This window comes from Manis pentadactyla, chromosome 8 (genome assembly GCF_030020395.1).
Source record: "Manis pentadactyla isolate mManPen7 chromosome 8, mManPen7.hap1, whole genome shotgun sequence".
NCBI classification, from domain to species: Eukaryota; Metazoa; Chordata; class Mammalia; order Pholidota; family Manidae; genus Manis; species Manis pentadactyla.
In genome coordinates this window covers 112949603-112964061 of record NC_080026.1, presented here as the reverse complement: position 1 = coordinate 112964061, position 14459 = coordinate 112949603, and the positions used below count along the sequence as shown (strand labels likewise).

Sequence of the window (14459 nt, the reverse complement as noted above, 5' to 3'; positions counted from 1 at the left end):
ATCAGGGGCTGCTGTAAGTTGCAGAGGGGGCCTGGTGCCCTCCCTTTCCCATGAGAATCCTTTATTTGCCCCAGTTGAGGGGTGGGCATGGGGTGTTAAATAAGAACTGGGATAGGTGGGGATGCTGTACAGAGGGGTCCAGGAAGGGGGCTGGTGGGTGGGCGGCAATTCAGTGCACCTGAGGCTGGGGGTGCCCATGGCAGAGCCCTCCTGGTGGCTCAGGGGGTGGGCCCAGCTTCTCTGCCTCCTGTTCCACTGACTGGCTCCCATATGCACTGTCCTCCTTCACCTCTGCTCGGGGTGTGGACATAGAGAAGGGGAAAGGCAAGAGTCAAGGCCTTAGGCCTCCCACCCTCCAGACCCAGATCTACCTTCCAGGTTGGACCCCTGTACCTGTGCTAGGCAGCTTGTCTCGGGCCTCAGGACCCCTCAGCAGCCTCACACCCTCCTCCAGGCCCATGTCAGAAAGGGCATCCAAAAGGCCTGCCAAGTCCCCACCAGCCAGCTGAGGAGAAAAAAGAGGCGTGAGGCCTGAGTTATGGTTAGTGTGTAGGGCCAAGGAAGTACCTGGGATGTGAGCCTGGGGAAAGGAAGCCAGGGGATGGGGACTGACTGACTTTGTAGCTGCGCAGGAGGCTGCCACTGGGCGAGGCTGTCTTACGATACGTGTCCACCAGACTGCGCAGCCCCAGGCGTTCTGCCAGCTCTGCCCAGCTGCCCTGAGCTTCTGGCCTGTCCAGCAGATGCTCCAGGTTCTGCAGGACTGTATCCTCGAGTGGCAGTTCTGGCCCTGAGGGGGACACACACATAGACATGTTGGTTATCCCTAGAGATGGGTGTAGGCAGGGATATCTGCATACCACCCGTGTCCCATGGTCATAAGACAGCCAAGCAGACAGGGCCATTGGGGGAATGGATGGGGGATGGGGATGCAGAAAGGGAGATCTCTTCCAGAGGCCCTGAAGGAGAAGAGACCTCTGAGCAGGGGTCAGGGATTGGGCAATGGGTGAAAAGATCTCACCTGCAGGGCTGGGCGGGGTCAGAGGGGGCGCCATGGTGTTCTGAGCAGCATTTAGCAGCAAGGTCTTCACCTGGGGAGATAGCCTCAGCCTTGACAACCTCCCATCCTAGTCCTTAAGTCCCAGTGCCAGATATTTGGCCCCATCCATAAGCCCAGACACCCCATTCCCTGATACTTCTAGTACCAGGCTGGCCTCACCTTGGTGCTGCGAGTGAGGTCAAGAGGTGTGTGGCCCTGGAAGCTGCTTCGGGTGTCTCTCTCAGGCCCCTCAGAATCTGAGTCGCTACCAGAGGTGGGGGGTGAAGGCAGTGGGCACAGGGGCTCCTCGTTCTCTGCGTGGATGTCAGCACCTGGGGGAGGGAGGTAGTCATGGGAAGGTATGATTAGAGTCCACATTAAAGACTACGAAATTGGAGGACTGAGAGGCACCCCCTTTCCCCTCCACAGCCCTCATATGCCCCGGAGGGTGAGACTGACCAGCCTTTAGAAGGAGGCGGGTGAGGGTTGGAGATCCCAGTCCAGCTGCCAGGTGTAGGGGTGTGTTACCCGCGAAGGTGCGGGCATTCACATTGGCATGAAGCTGTGGTGTGCAATGGAGTGGTTAATCACAGCACCAACCTATTGGCTGCCCCTTCCCCTGAAGCTTCACCATCTTTGCTCCCTCTGCAACCCTGAGCCCCACCCCTTCCACAATCCCCAGTCCCACCTTGGTGACCAGATGGGTGACCAACCCCAGCTCCTCCATCTCTGTGGCTAGATGCAGGGCTGTACGGCCCCCCTGCCGTTCTGCAGCCTCCACTTCAGCCCCATTTTCCATTAGCAGATCCAGGCACTCGGGGCTTCGGGCACAGACTGCCAGGTGTACTGGGTATAACCCTAGGGACACAGGATACTCAGCTTGTATGAGTATCAGCCCAACATGGCCTCCTGACCAGCTGACCTCAAAACTGTAGGCACTTAACCAGGTACCTCTCTGGACCCCACCCTTTCCCCCTAGTTCAGATGATGATGTGATGAACTCACCCTCAAAGTCTGGCATGTGCAACAGTTGGGGCATGGTGGGAATCCCACTCTGCAGTAGGGTACGCAGCAGGTCGGGGGCACCAGCACCTGCCCGGAGTGCCAGGTGAATTGCTGAGTCTCCGTGCCGATCCAGCAGTGCTGGGTCTGCGCCTACCTGCAGCAGGAAGCTCACCACGCTTGTCTGCCCAGTGATCACTGCCAGATGCAGGGGCGTCTGGGGAGTCAGACAGAGTGAGCCAGGCCTGGACCTGGCCTAGACCCACCTGCTTTCCAACCCCTACCACCTTATCAGTAGGTGTCCCTTACCTGGTGTAGATGGTTGGTGAGGTTGACAACACCAAGGTGCTGGGCATAGTAGATAACGTGGGCAATCTGCTCAATGACACTAGTCTGCCCGTGGATGATGGCCAGGTGCAGCGGCCTAGGGGTTGGGGAGTGGGACTCTGGCCTAGCAAATCTAACCACTGAGAGCATCCTCTACCTTCCAAACCCTGCTGCCTCCATAATCTTCCTGGCTGGGGCCAGGCCCACACATCCCCAAGGGAATCGCGGCACCTGAACCTAATCCTTCCCAGCGCTTTGATAAATACTATTATCGTGCCCCTTTAGCAGTCAACAAAACTGAAGTCTGGAGAGATTTGGTACCCCCTTGAACAGAATTAGCACATAGCGAGGCTGGACTCGAAACCGGATCTATCTGACCCCTGGTTCTTTGCAGGTACCTTTCCCGCCCCATAGCCCAGACCTTCCATTGGATTCTGAGTCCCCGACCCCTGCCCTGGGAGCCCCAGTCTCGCGCCCGCCTTCCCGCCCACCTACGTGTCTCCATTCTCGTCCTGAGCCGTCAGCAGGTGGCGCTGTCCCGCTAGCAGCGCGCGCGCGTCCGCCGTGACGCCGTAGTCGAGCAAGGCTCGGGCGCTGCGCTGCGCCAAGCTAAAGAGGCGCGCGTTGTACTCCCGGGCTGGAGGCGACAGGGAGCGTGAGCGGAGGCTAGGTCCCCACCCCCAGCGTCCCGACGGTTCGGATCCCGGAGGCCGTACCTCGCTGCAGCAGCTCCGGAGACAGGGATTCGCGCTGGGGTGCCAAGAGGGGGCCGCTCGGCTCCGCGGCCTGCTCCCTCGCGTCCACGTTAGGCGCCATGGCCGCCATCTGCGCCCCGCCCCCGCCTCCTGGGTAGCAGCCCATTGGGGCTGCGCCGGACTGGTAGGGGCTGTAAGCCAAGGAGGAGGGGAAGAAGCCAAGGCTGCCACCTGTGGATATTGGCAGAGATGTGGGGAAGGGCACCAGCCAGGGCTCCCCAAGACTTCTTACCCCACAACTTCTCTCCCCTTTACCCCTCCCTCTTCTATCCCATTTCCCACAACTGGTACCCCCTCACCTCCTCCTCCAGCTCCTCCATAACCCCCAGCCGAGCCCCCAGAGCCTCCACCCATGTGGGAGCCACCCCCAAAGGGCTGGGAGAAGGTGGGCAAGGCTTTCCTCCGCTTCCGCTGAACCTCTTCCTTGTCTGGGGGCAAGAGGGAAATGAGATGTTAAAACCCCAATTCCTGGGCCACCCCTCAAGAGCTCTATTCCAAGTTTGGGAATATTCCTTCCCTCCAAAGCCCTCAGGCTGGCTCCTAGGACCATCTCTTCCTGGGACCTTCACCACTCCTGATTTAACTCATGGGTTCCCTGGCCTTTTGGGACTCTCCAGCCCAGCTCCCACCCTTCAGCCCCCCTGGGATATTCAGCCCAGCTCCACCTTCCACCAGAGGGTAATAGGTGAACTGTTTGGAGTCAGAGACATCCCCCCCACGCTTGCGTTTCAGCTGCAGGAACACGGTTACAGGACGCTCAATCTTCATCTTGTGATAAGGTGGTGTGCGGAACACAATGGCATACTGGGGGAAGAAGGACATAAGAATCATTGAGGCCTTGGCCAAGTTTAGCCCCTCCACCTGACCCTGGCCCTAGGGTACCTGTTTATGAACATCTGTGGGAGAGAAGTCCCCAAAGGCCTGCCATCCGTTCTCATCATCCTCATAGAACCGAACCTCAATGTCATCTACAGGGAAAATTGAAGCTTGGCCACAGTTCCTATTGGAATCTCCAGGGCTATTTGTCCTGGAGCTGCCCTGGTCCCCAGTCTTGACACCTAATGTGTCTCATTCCCAGACTGGGCTCCAGCCTCACCTTTTTGCACCTTGTCACAAAGAAGATAAACCTCGTCTCCACCCCGTACAGATCCAGCTGTCTTGTCCATTCGAGAAATCTTCAGGTTTGAGGCCCCAGGAGACTCTATGGGGGTGGGATATCAATTACTTGATATGACACAATAGCCATGGCCCCATTTATGGAGCCAGGTGCTTTGTATCATTATCTGAACAACCCCAAGAGGTATGGGAACCACTAGATATTTATTTATCCAAGACAGAAGCCATGCTCAGAAAGGGGAAATGACTTGCTCAAGAGCACTCAGCTTATATATGGTGGGGTAAAGTTCAAACCAAGGCCTATCTGACTCTACAGCTTGAGGTTGCTCCCCAGACTCCCTGTGGGTCCCAGGTCTGGCACCCCAGGTGGTCAGGATACTCAACTGCTGTCATGGATGGGCTGGGAGATAACTGGCTTCAGGGGCAGGGAGAAGGATCCATCACTGGCAAGAAGGAAGGCAGAAAAGCGCAGCCGCACAATGCTCAGATCCATCACCTTCTTCAGCTCCTTGGCCTCCTGCTCCAGCTCCCGGCGCTCAGCCTCTGGGCAGTGGGCACACATGTGACCCTTGAACTCCTCTTCTGTCTTTACTCCTTCCATGACTCCCTCCCTCCCCTACATACCTGTGAGGCCCTGGGGCCTGGAGCGGAGTCGCTGCCTCTGAAGTTTTTGTATCATAATCTCCATCATGTTCTTCTTGGTCACATGCAGGACACCCAGGTTGTTAAATCTGAGTGGGGGAGGAGCAGTCAAGGGCCTTGCAGGCAGTTCTTTCCTCCTGAGGCATCCTCCCCACTGCCAGGGCTCAGCTCAGCTCTACTTCCTCTAGGAAACTTTTCTGGTTTTTCCTTGGGGCCTTGAGTTCTGGGGCCAAGGTAAGTCTCCCCTTGGTCCAATGCTAAACTCATAGAAGTGGGCCGGGGCCTAGGACTGGCAGGAAATTAGGAGGCATGCCAATGGGGGCCAGGGGTAGGGGGCACCTACTGGGCAGTCATGTCCTTGGGCCCCACAGACACGGCACAGACCCCCAGCTCCGAGCATTGCTTGCCCACTAGGCTGTGGGCGTGAGCACGCGGCGGGTCACTGTGCGTTACCAGGTCCACCTCGATCTTGGCTGGTCCCTCGTAGTTACAGATCTGGGAGGCGTCAGGGCTGTCAGTAATGCCCTTTGACATACTGTCCACTAGCCCATCCCCCAGCACCATCTTGGCTTACCTTGACAGTGGGATAAGTCTTCCGGCCCTTCTCACTGGAGGCACCTGGCAGTCCTCCGTGGGAGGGGCCTTCACAGCCATACCGAAATCGGAATCCTCGCTGAAGGTCCCAGGGCAGAGTGACATTGTGACCAGGACAGAACCCCCACAGCTCCCCGGCCAGCCATACCCTGGCTAGCAATGACCATGACTGCAGTGACTGTCCTGAACTACAGCCACACCACTGTGATGAGCAGCAGTGAAACATCCCAACTCAAACTGGCCTCTGTGGTCAGTTACCCTCTCCATGGCTACCCAGCTACAATTACCCGACTTGCCCCCAAAGCTGAGCCATCCTATACCATCCCTTCCATTCACTTACCTGCTTAGGCTGTTCCACAATCACCAGGTAGGGGCCATCAGCTGGGGACAGAGGGACCTTGCTGAGCAGGATCTCTGAGCTCATTCACAAAGCAGAGGGCACATGCTCCTCCCTCCCCATCCCTCTAAGACAGGGAGAGGTTAGGGGACTCACTAACCTGTCTCTGAGGCTGGCTCTTTGGGTTCCACAATGGATGGGTTTAATTTGAAATCATCATATTCAATGATGCCATCCAGACCCTAGTGTGGAGACAGACTGTTGGCAGCTGATTCTGAGCCACCCCCAGAGCCCTCCAATTCCCAGTTCTGTAAGCTCCTAGTAACTACTCCCTCCTCCCAAGACCCATAAGAGAGCTTCTATTGGAAGTAGTTTGCAGACAGACTGACTGACAGGCAGGCTGAGATAATCTGAGGGCATTACAGGTGTAGGTGAGCAGTGGGGACTCGGGACAGACAGGCAGACAAGCAGACATACATAAGGGGACAGCCTGCCGGCTTTGAGGCCAGGCAGCGTGACTCACTGGGTCGTAGCAACTGTCCATGTCTCTGGGCTAGGCCCGGCTCTTTCTGGTGGCTCCGGCCCGGTTCTGTTTCCCAGAGTTTCAGAAGCCCGCCTTAGGTGGCGGGGAGTGGTGGGGAGGAGGGGAGAGAGGGAGAGACAGATCAGTACCGGAGTGGGGGGGCAGGCGGCCTAGATCTGGGGGAGGGTCCGATCTCCTCCAGCCACCCGTTCGGGTGTGGCGGGCGAGATCCGGAGCTGGGCAAGGCTGGGCCGGGGAAGGGGCAGGAAAGTTAGAACAGCTTAGGAAAGTCCCGAAAATACCAGGGGGAGGCGGGGCCGGAGGGGGAGGGCCTGGAAATGACATCATTTGCCACGCCCCCGCGGCGGGAGGGGCGGGAGGTCTTTGCTGGCCTTTGGGTGCAGCCAGCCTCTCTGCCGGCAGATGCAACCAGAACTAGGGAAGCCCCCGTGGGGGTTGGACCCCCCTGTTCCCTCCAGGGTAGGCTCCGGGGACGGGAGGGTCTTTCACAGCCCGGAGAGGCTCCTAGTTCAGGGCCTAGTATGCACTCACCCTTTCCCCCTCCCCCGACCTGGAGCAACCTTGGGATTTTCTACCCCGGGGAGGCCACGGCTGATTCACCCTGGGGGCTTTTGGGGGGACATTCCTGCTGTAGGAAGGCCTCCTCTCCGAAGGCCTGTAGGCGGGGGCTCTTCCCAGTGGGGGGCCCCGGGGTTCTGCCCAGAAACGGGACTCTGGGGCTGTGGGGCTGAGGGAGGAGGGGTGTCCCCTCCTCGGGATTGGCTCCTCTGTTACCTCTTCCCGAGACATCCTAACAGCTGTTGATTCCCACGCCGCACCGGCTCTGGGTGGCCACGTTCCCTGGCCCCAGTCATTGCCTCCATCACAGGTATACAAGTGTTTTTTGGCCCGTGTGCTTGTGTGCATGGCACCAACATGCGTGTGCAAGTGTTCATGTCTGTACAGGTGAGCGTCCTTAAACTTATCAGTGTGGACATGTCTGGATGTATAAAGGCAAAGGTGAACATATCTGAGTTTGTGCGTGAAGGGTATGGGGCCAGGCATCCGTGCACGGAAGAGCATGTTTGTGCATGCGTGTGCGAGTCTGAGTGCACGGACGGTTGCTGTGCACACACCGCCATACGTGTAGTTGTACATTTGAGTCAAGGATATCCATGTATCTTGTTCGTGTGCTTGCTTTGCGTCTGTGTGCATAAGCCGCTCTCCAGCCCTGGGGCTCGGTCAGTTAAGGGCCCTCCTTCCGCCCTTCTCCATGTCCCGGCCGCCCGGGGATCTGAACCTGCCCACTCACCGCGGCGGCGGCTCCGGTTCCGGCTTCTCTCCCGGCCTGACCCACGTTGAACGGGTCGCGACACCTCTTTAGCCACCAGGCTCCAGCCGGGAAAGCCCCTTTTCGGCCCCCGGGAGGGGGCAATTCCCGTGACGTTTCCGTGCGTCACGCCCCATGCCCTTTTTCATTGGCTGAAAGTTTAACTCCCGGACTGGCGCAGCCAATCAGGCGCGCCCCTTAGAGGGGAACTATTCCCTCAGAGTAAGGAGCCCAGAGTAGGGAGGGTGGTCAACCAAGGGGCGAGCTCTCGCAAGGGGACCAGCTCCAGGCAGTATCCGCTAGCCTAGCACCTTCCCTCGGCAGAAGGCCCTGGCTCCAGTCTCCTTACTCAGACGGCTAACAGCACTCGTCATTACTTGGGTTATGCCGCTCCTAAGGCTTGGTCACCTCTGAAGCCGGGGAACCCCAGGGGGAAGCTGGTAGGCCCCAGCCCTTCGGTCCCTCGAGCGGAGCGGGGCCCCGCTGCCGGGAAGTTAGGGGAAGAGGAAGGAAGTTGATCTTGCAGAGGGTCCCAGGGCGCCATCTGGCGGCGTCTCTGGAGCCGCAGGGAGGCTGCGTAATCCTCTTCTGTAGCTCTGTCTTCCCTGCAGGAGACAACCTGGATCTAAAACGTACTCTTGTTAATGGTAGGCTCACAGCAGCCAGACTTTAAAAACTGAGCTCAGGAGCTCTGCGCGGGGGGAGGGACATGAAGTGTTTATCTGGGAGACTCAGGCCTTGCTCATCCACCACGGAGACTTGGAACATGAGAGTTGAAAAGGCATCTAAAATATTTATATTTGAACTCCTTTGGTTGTAGGAAATCGCAATCGCATATGGACCCAAAGTCTGCTTGAACAATTCTAGCTGCAGCGAGGTCAGTATAGGATTTCACAAAGTACTGAGCAAAGCTAGACATCTCTGGCTGGTAGAGTTTCTTTTTAGAAGAAACTCTTTCTATGCAGCTGTATTCACAGAGCATTCTCCTTTAAGCTAACGGTAGGACACAGGCTTTTTCAGATCTTTCCTGCAACTTGCACCTGAACTAATGGAATTAGGGGCCTGCACTATCTCTGCTTAAAGGGGGACTCTTACGGCCTTTGATTTGGGCTATTTCTTGTTACTTCCCTGGCTTCTTCATTTTGCCCATAGATGGAATGCACCAGGTATTATTAACATACTTGAGTATAAATTATTCTTTCTCCCAACAAACCTAGGAGGTAAATATTACCCTTACTGATGAAGAAATTATGGCTCAGAGAGGTGAAGTAACAACCAGATACACAGAAAAGGACAGAGTGAACATTTAAACCCAGTCTATTAACTCTAGGATGAACCTCTTATCCCTAAATTTGTATAAAACAAAGCAGGTCGGTCTTTTCACCCCACTGGGCATCTCAAGTGAATATCATAAAATACCAACAATTTGCTGAAATCTAGGGATATATTATCTACATTCCTCTGGTAAATCAGATCCTTAACTTTTAAATTAAAATGAAATGAGGTTAGTTTGGTATACTCCAAATTAATGCTGGTTACCACTAATCACGAATGTCCTTTCAGAGTGCTCATAAACCACTAGCTGAAATCGGCATGAATTCTTCCAGTTTCCACATGTCTCTAAAAGCACCCCAAAGGGTTAAGCTATTTTAGTTATAAAATGCTGAGCTATAATTTATCTGAAGAGTTAAAAAAACTTTTATTATAGAAAATTTCAAACATGAAGAGTGGAGAGAATAGTACAATGAAACTTCTATTATACTGAAACTCTCAACTGTACCCCTCAATCAGACCCATAAGTCCCAGTGCTGGCCTGGAGATTTTAACTGATTCAAAGTAGTTTATTGACGGTTGCTCTAGCTTCATATATCTAGGATTAAGAAACCTCTTCATTGTTTGTTTCACTAATTTCCAACCTAATGATTATCTCTGTTTCTATGCCCAGCTGGAGCACTATGCCTGGCCCAAGGCAGAGGCACCATGAATTCACTCCATTCACTCACCAATAGTGAGGGCTTACTCTAGAAAACAATGTCCTTGTTTGCAGATAAAAATCAAGTGGATATATGTCAGTTGGTGATTAAGTGCTACGGAGAAAAAGAAAGTAGATAAGGGATGGAGAATAACAAGGGTTTTCTATGCAGCTGTCAAGGAAGTCTTCTCTGATGAGGTAATATTTGAACAGTGACTTGAAAAAAATTAGGGAGTTTATGTTTATCGCTGCAGCATTTACAATGCCAAGATATGGAAACAACCTAAGTGCCCATCAATAGATGAATGGATAAAGAAGACATGGTACATATATGCAATGGAATATTATTCAGCCATAAAAAGAAATCCTACCATTTGCAACAACATGGATGGAGCTAGAGGGTATTATGCTTAGTGAAATAAGCCAGGTGGAGAACGACAAGTACCAAATGACTTCACTCATTTGTGGAGTATAAAAGGAAAGCAAACTGAAGGAACAAAATAGCAGCAGACTCACAGAGTCCCTGCTCCGGGAATACAGCTGCATAGTCACAGAAGGGACTAGTGGTCACTGAAGTGGAGGGGTTGGGGAGGGAGAGAGGGATTAAGAGGCACTATAATTCACAGTCACAATATACATAGGTCACAGGGGAGGCAGGCAGTACAGCATGGAGAAAAGTAATGACTCTACAGCATCTCATTACGCTGATGGACAGTGACTGCAATGGGATGGGGTTGGGGAGGGACTTGATAATACGGGTGAAACGTTGAAACCACAATGCTGCTCACGTGAAACCTTCATAAAATTGTATATCAATGATACTTTAATAATAAAAAGCGAGGGAGTGAATTATGTGGTTATCTAGGGAAAAACGCCAGGTGGAGGGACTAGCAGTGTAAAGATTTGATACAAATGTTTGGCATATTTGAGGAACAGCAAGATTAGGTAGGTGGTATAAAGAACTTTGGATTTTATTCTGAATGAGATGTAAAGCCTTTGGAGGGTTCTGGAGCAGTGGAATGAAAACGATATGACATTGTTTCAAAGACCCATTTGCCTGCCATATGGAGAGAAGTGACAGAATACTGGACGAGGATGGAGGGAGAACAATAATAGTCCAATAGATGGTAGTTTAGACTTGGGTGGTAGTGGGTGAGGATGATGATAAGTAGTCACATTCTAAATGGATTTGAAAGATAAAGGCAACAAGATTTGTTAAGGAATGAAATGGATGTGAGAAAAGAGGGGGAAGGTTTGACATAGAACCTGGAATAGTGTGTCCTTGTCCTTTATTGACATGGGGTTGACCAGGGAGGAGCAGAGAAGAGGGTAATGAATTTCTCCTTTTAGGTTTGTTTTATTTGAGAGCCTATGAGGCATGCAAGTGGAGATGATGAGGGCTAGCTGGATGTCAAGTCAGTGTAATGGGTGCTATATAAAGTCTTGACAGTGGATAACTTCACCCAGTGATTGTGTAGAGAAAACATTTGAGGACAAGGTTTGCACTGTAGGGCATTCTGATGTTCAGAGGCTGTGGAGATGAGGATGTGCCAACACAGGAAATTGTAAAGGCATAGCCAGTGAAGTAGAGGAGAACCAAGAAAACTGTTGTCTCAGAAGCCTAGTGAAGAATATTTCAAGGAGCAGGTGATGAACTGTTTATTGTACTTGAACTAAAGTTCCTGCTTCTCAACTGAATGTAAGCCCAAGGTTCTTGCCTTCTCATGGCCACTGTATCCCAAGCAGCAAGCCCTGAACAAGGGTAAGCAGTTCACAGCTCCAGTAACCACATTTTTTCTTGTTCTTAGCTTTTTGGAGGGTAGGGCAGAGGGGGGGCCCATTGTAACTAATCCTATAACCTACCCTTGAATTATTATTCTCACATGCTTAGAAAATTCGTATCTATTCTTGATTGTGTGCATCTCTTTCCAGTTTTCTAGTGAACTCTTAGAAATCAATAGGTACTGGTCTGTTTCTTCAGCTGCTCAACCTTTTATTTCTCATGAGGAACCGCAGAAAACATGTAGCTTTAGAGGGTTTCCGCACCACAACCACCACTTTTGAATTGAGGAAGTGTCATAGAAAACAACATGAGGTTTAGAGGGAGACAGACCTGGGTTTGAGTCCCAGCTCCCTAACTTCCCAGGGACTTGACCTCTTTGAATCTGTTGCTTCATCTGTAGGGGAAGTGAATAACTCTATAAGGGTGTGTGAGCAGTGCACTTAACTCTGACACACATATGCGCTCCACCAATGTCACTTCTCCATGTTAGGGTCTTCCGTGTCTAGCTTTCCTCTCTAGGGACTTTTTTGAAATCTGCTATCTTAGAGGTATAACACATTAAGACCAGCATTTCCTTCCCTCCAGATCACATTGTTACTTTCCTTGTTACTAGGTTTTTTTGTCACTTTCACATCACCAAGCCATTCTTCCTTCTTGGTCAGCATTAAGTCCTGAGTAGTAGTTTCTTTTGTAGCTTCCTTTGCCTTCTCAGAGGCAGCACTGTCAGTAACACAAGTCATGGATGTGCCAGGTGATCTTTCTGTAACAGAATGAGACTTCCCACAAATGTTTCCCTTTGCAACCCTGAAGGGAGAGGGTCAGTTTGCAATTACTCCAGCTTATTTCCTAATATTTGCAGACTGAGAGACACAGACTTGTCATATTCCTTTGTTCATCGGAGGGCCTTCAGACTTCTTTGCAGCATCTTTCAAAACACAGAAGTTTCTAAAGGCAGAGCCTGTGGGGCTCATATGGGAGAACTCAAGACATAATAGCTGAAGCCAAGGACCCTGGTGTCTACCTGACTGGATCCAGGCTTTTCTGAGCTCATACAGGAAAATGCAGATTAGGAATTTCCCTAGGGGCTGGGGCAGGGGCAGGCAAGGCTCTGGTTAGTGTGGAAACCAGACTTGTTCTTGACTATCTCGGAGAGAGGGAAGGGAGGGAGAAACTAGAGTAGTAGCTGCAGGTCTCATATCAGTATTTTTCTACATCAAGCTGTTCCCATTTCCAAGGCACCCTTTTCTGGACCAGTGGGAAACAGAGGTCCAGACTCCCAGCAAGGTCCATGTGGTTGTGCTGAGCAAAGGGAAGCTCAAGGTACTGGGTGATCATATAGCCAGCTGGGCTCAAATGAAGAGGGTGAGTGCCCCTAACTCTCCATGAGGTAGGCTAACTGCCCTCCCCTTGCGCCAGTGGGGGAAGCAAGCTTTTGGAGGGGAAGCCAATAGGGTGTGGCTGCTTCACCTGGGAAAGCTTAATGCATAGCATTCTGCATCCTACCCATAGTAACTCAGCCCTGCAGGGGCCACACTGCCTGTGCCATGCACACTCCCACTTGCCTTACCCTGTCACAACGTAAGGGAAAGGGGAAGGGCAGAGGTTGTTATTCAATCATGCTGCAGTGACTGGCATGGATGGGGACCAGGGGGTGGGAAAAAACTGTCCCTGCTCAGTCTGGGGCCAAAAGGAGTTGCTCTGTGCCTGGAAACATGATTACAGCTGTTGGCAAGATGCCCCCACCCCCCCTAGCCTCTTCTGAGCCCCATGGGCAATTTGTGCTCCTGCACTATGAGGCACATCTGAGGGAAGACTTCTGAGTAACTACAGCTCAGCTCTGGTCCACCTTACCTTTGACTCAGTCTAGGCTGTCTGTCTCAGGTACCTCCCTTGGAGCAGTTAGAGGACAACTGCCCCAAACCCTGGCAAATCCCTGGTGACAAGGGCACACTGCTGTGGTGGTGGCAGTGGTGGCAGGGTGGCAGCAGTGGTGAAGGAATCCTGACCCCAGTCCTGGTGTCTGGCTGGCTGGTGGCCAGAGGCCACATGGGCCAGACTATTGGTAGGCTCCACCTCACTTCCTCTGCTCAAGCAAGGCCAAGCTGCGACATCCCAGTAACAGGCTGTTCACAAGCTCAAGAAGGAAACCAGAGGAAAAGACAATGATGTTGGTACTAAGACATTTATTACATCATAAAAAGTCCACTGTTCCTGTTTTTCCATATGTACACACTCCTGTGAGTAGAGCCCCTATCTAGCCCTACCTGCCCACCCTCGGTGGTGCCAACCAACCCTCCAAACAGACTAATTAATAAAAGGAGGAACTGAAGTAGGCGGCCCTGGACTGATGGGAGTGGAACTGTGAGAGGGCAAAAGTGCAGAGTGGCCGGCTCGGCTCCTGGTGCCTGACCGCAGCAGGAGGGGTACGAGGAGAAGCACTGCACTGTCGGCCAGTGAGGCACCCCCAGAGCTGCCAGGCTGCACATGACACATGAGTGTGCTCTCAGGTTGGACCCCAGGAATGGAGAGCAGAGGAGGAAGAGGGTCTCCCAGCCTGATGTGTCCTAGGAGGGGCTACAGAAGTTCTCTTTTTCAGGTCTCCATCCAAGTAGCAGTGACAGCAGCTCAGGCTGGGCCTGAGGAGTTTGTGACCCCTGGGGCACCTTGGAGGGGAGACTGGGGACAGCCTGGTAGGAAGTACTGGTCCTGATCTCTGAGGGGCCTGCCTTAATTGACCTCGGAGGTGGGGATGGGGTCTGTGGGGCGGGATGTGGCTAGAAGGGGCACTGGTGAGGTGGCCTCGATGAGAGCAGGGTTGAGGATTATAGGCAGAGTCATGGGTGGCACGCCCACCTGGAGGGGTGAGGCTAAGGGCTGCAGGATCAGTGGGGGCTGAGTCAGGGAAGGAGGCCCATCTGGGGTAGGGCTCAGCCTGCTGGGGCTGGACGCCATCGGTGATCCAGGGGAGCTGCTGTTGGCAGGTCGGGGGCCCTCAGGCTTGTCAAAGTCTACAGGGAGAGGAAGGTGACTATGGTCAGA

At 53.1% G+C, this 14459-nt stretch overlaps 2 protein-coding genes across 10 annotated transcripts in view; both read right to left on the bottom strand.

Annotated features, from left to right (window-relative positions):
* Positions 1-14: 14 nt before the first annotated feature.
* Positions 15-7796, bottom strand: NFKB2 (nuclear factor kappa B subunit 2). Of its 2 annotated transcripts, XM_036898510.2 has the most exons (23): positions 7648-7796; positions 6336-6428; positions 5973-6054; positions 5816-5856; positions 5456-5554; positions 5225-5376; positions 4864-4970; positions 4624-4782; positions 4220-4324; positions 4006-4091; positions 3789-3927; positions 3423-3551; positions 3085-3294; positions 2864-3005; positions 2351-2465; positions 2045-2258; positions 1728-1897; positions 1499-1601; positions 1220-1371; positions 1022-1091; positions 618-790; positions 394-505; positions 15-291 (listed from the first exon to the last, which is right to left on the bottom strand). In XM_036898510.2, exons 2-23 carry the CDS (start codon positions 6354-6356, stop codon positions 170-172), a joined length of 2703 nt encoding a protein of 900 aa, XP_036754405.2. In that variant the 5' UTR covers positions 6357-6428; positions 7648-7796; the 3' UTR covers positions 15-169. The 2 variants fall into 2 exon arrangements, with proteins under 2 accessions (XP_036754405.2, XP_036754404.2); XM_036898509.2 differs by lacking the exon at positions 7648-7796 and having other exon boundaries at positions 6336-6624.
* Positions 7797-13588: 5792 nt separating this feature from the next.
* The window catches only part of GBF1 (golgi brefeldin A resistant guanine nucleotide exchange factor 1), a 131115-nt gene continuing 130244 nt past the window's right edge, over positions 13589-14459 (bottom strand). For all 8 annotated transcript variants that reach the window (XM_057506254.1, XM_036898628.2, XM_057506257.1 and 5 more), the window contains one exon: positions 13589-14428. In XM_057506254.1, the coding sequence (XP_057362237.1) occupies positions 14148-14428 (281 nt within the window). In that variant the 3' untranslated portion in view covers positions 13589-14147. The remainder of the gene's footprint in view (positions 14429-14459) is intronic.